Here is a 3,240-nt window from a genome sequence, read left to right as displayed (position 1 = left end):
GAATTATGATGACTTTGTTTTCTCACAATTGCAAGTTTATATCTCACAATTCTGCCTTTTTTTCTCAGAATTGCAAGAAAAAAAGTCAGAGTTGTGAGAATTTCACAATTCACCCTTTTTTTGTTATCCTGTGGTGGAAACAAGCTTTCATAAAATGCTGTAGTGTAGCTAAAAGCACCATCTGAAACTATATCTTAATCTCTATAAATAAACTGGATTCAAAAATACTTCTAAACCTCAAAAGCAATGATGCAAGCTCAGTAGCGTGATAAGCACTCACAGTACAAAGCTGCGAATATATACATCTTATTTAAATAAACTGCATTTAAATTCAAGCTGAAAGAGGTTTTTAGCATTTTTGCGCCTGAAGTTTAAAAACCTCACCATATGCACTTTTGTTCTATTCTTGAAAACAGTTAATAACAGTACCAGTGTGGGGTCAATGACAAAATGTAGACCTACAGGCCTATAGATTTGAAACTATTCCTCAGTTTATGTGGCTGAATTGAGTTTTTGTATCTCTGTATATTTCCGTCTGCCACACAGATTTCAGATTGCAATGTGTTAACTTATTCTTGCACACACTCCATTCTGTTCACATCACCATTGCTAACAGTCTCTTCTGCTGCTTCTTCTTCTTCTGCCTTGGTCTCCTCCTCAGGCATCTTCTCATGGGCTTGGGGGCTCTCCCAGGGTTGCTGGAGGTGAAATAGGGGGCAAAGGTATAGCTTCCCCTTTCTTTGCCAGTTCTGCTAGCTCGCGAGCGGAGCAGGAAAGGGTTGGTGCAGGGTAGGTGTGGTGGAACGTGTCATAATCCACCTCGTAAAATCCCTCCTCCAGCGAGAGCACAGGGGTGAAACGTTCTCCCCAAAGCACCTCTGAATTCAGGTACGAGCTTCGGGCTTGACATGTCATTCCTGCGGGAAAAAACAGAGGAAAATGGCCGTGAGCACAGAAAAGAACAACAAAAATAGCAATGAAAAAGGAGGCCTATTCCAAATGACTATGGTGTGGACAATCATAAATAGTTTATGCATGACACGAAAAAATTTGAGACATGAAGAAGCGAAACTCTTGATAAATTCAATCCAAAGTAGGACAAAGAGCAAAATGTGGAATGCTGATTATATATTTATTTAGAGCTTTACTTGATATAGTGGTCCCAAAACGAATTTAGACACTTAAGGCATAGGTCTACTTATAAATTTATGTATAATGTATAAATAGCTTTGCATTAGATAAAAAAAAATTAATAATTTAATTTAATATCAAGCAGCATGATTTTTCTTCATTTTTTCCCTTTAATTTTAAACACCACGTCTATTGTTTTCAACCTAACAAACCTTTTTTTTTGGAAAATGTATTGCTTGAAAAGTGTGCTTGTGACATCTTTCTTTAACATCTAATATAATATAGGAAATATTAGAAATACATAAATGTTAGGTTAATATTAGATCTTATTATCTAATGCAATGACATACAATTTTTGGTGTTACTTATGTTTATAGGCCTATAATATATATAACAAGTTTACATAATAATTGTAATTACATAATAAATAGTATAATAATGTATTATACTAAAAATAATATAATATTATATATTATTGTATAAAAGAGATAAAACAGTAATGCAAAAACAACTTCCAGTTTTCACTGTGATCAGTTATATTACAATTATATAAGTTTCCAAATACTTTTTGGGGCTGTTGTATGAGCTAATAATATAGAGATAAGACTAGAGATAAGAGTAGTGTCACAGTCTTCAGCGGGTTGCTCCAGCTGGAGACCCTGAGCTCCCTCCGCCAACGAGGGACCGAACTGAGGGAGTTTGCCATTGACTTCAGGAATACGGCAGAGGGGCTGGGCTACAATGACACTGCGTCTGATCCGTCATTTCTCATTGTGTGTGTTTCGTGTCTGCATGTGTGCAGCTTTAGGCCTGCCTGTCTGTTTTTCCCCTTCGGGGTGGTTTGAGTTTGTTTTTGTTTCATTTTTATTATTAAAATAAATAACCATTTCTCCTGCAATTGAGTCCTCGCTTCATCTCCCCGCACGCACCGTGACAATTAGTGCAGAAAAAAAATCTATTTCATCCTGATTAGTTCAGTACTGGCTACATATTAAAACCACTTTTATAACATTTGCTGAAGTACTGTTCCATTATGTCTTTTTCAAATATTCAAAGGTCACTGTCTAATTGTGCTTCTGACCTTTGAAAGTTAGTAATGATCATTTCAATATGCCAATAGAAATGTACTTAAGCTTAATTAAGAATATCATGATTCCCGTGAAACCCACAGACATGCATGCACACGCACCGCTGAATATTTATGGGCACACCTCCTAAAAATAGAATACAAGCTTTCTCATCATCTGCTTAAGTGAACCTCGAATAACCGCATCAATTACTCCAGAGACGTGCAGTGACAAACAGAGCAACAAAACACACTTTCAACAAGCATCTCTTTTACGTCCCTTTAAAACACACACAGAGTGATATTTAGAGGCTGTCGTAATGAATATAAATTAAACTCAGCAGATACCATTCATCAAACACAACAAAATTCATGAGATTCCCAGTGTACAGTAGTTCAGTAATGCATTAAAAACCTTCATTTAAAAACTGCATGTTGTGTTTACTTGTGTTATCTTTGACTAATATTTAAATTAGTTTGATGATCTGAAACATTAAAGTGTGACAAACATGCAAAAAAATAAGAAATCAGGAAGGGGGCCAACACTTTTTCACACCACTGTATATAATCAATGAATGCTACAGCAAGAGAAGCTTCACTTTCTCTGCTAACACTCTGCAATTGACTTAAACACCTCCATTCAGACATTTTAAACTGTTAATTTAAAACCATTTCACTGTGAACAAAAGGCTTTGTTAGCCACCCTGGGAAAATCTAAAACGTTAGACTATTCTAGAACCCAAATAGAAGTAGATCCAAAGCCTCACTGGTACTAAAGCCTTAATTTAATAAAGGAAAGAGGTTTTAAAACATCTTAAAGCCTCTAAGGACCACACCAACAGGTTTTGGTAAGTGCAGCACCCCGTGGGCAGTTTAAAAGGCTTTATTTAAAGGGGTCATATGATGTTGCTAAAAAGAACATTATTTTGTGTATTTGGTGTAATGAAATGTGTTTATGTGGTTTAAGGTTCAAAAAACACATTATTTTCCACATACTGTACATTATTGTTTCTCCTCTATGCCCCGCCTTTCTGAAACGCGTC

At 36.0% G+C, this 3,240-nt stretch overlaps 1 protein-coding gene across 1 annotated transcript in view; it reads right to left on the bottom strand.

Moving 5' to 3' along the window:
* Window positions 1-669: 669 nt before the first annotated feature.
* The window catches only part of kcnj21 (potassium inwardly rectifying channel subfamily J member 21), a 24,362-nt gene continuing 21,791 nt past the window's right edge, over window positions 670-3,240 (bottom strand). The window contains exon 4 of the mRNA XM_016549466.1: window positions 670-917. Within this exon, the coding sequence (XP_016404952.1) occupies window positions 670-917 (248 nt within the window). The remainder of the gene's footprint in view (window positions 918-3,240) is intronic.

Source organism: Sinocyclocheilus rhinocerous, unplaced genomic scaffold (assembly GCF_001515625.1).
Source record: "Sinocyclocheilus rhinocerous isolate Xijiao unplaced genomic scaffold, SAMN03320098_v1.1 scaffold1876, whole genome shotgun sequence".
Lineage (NCBI taxonomy): Eukaryota > Metazoa > Chordata > Actinopteri > Cypriniformes > Cyprinidae > Sinocyclocheilus > Sinocyclocheilus rhinocerous.
This window is presented reverse-complemented; position numbering and strand designations above follow the sequence as displayed.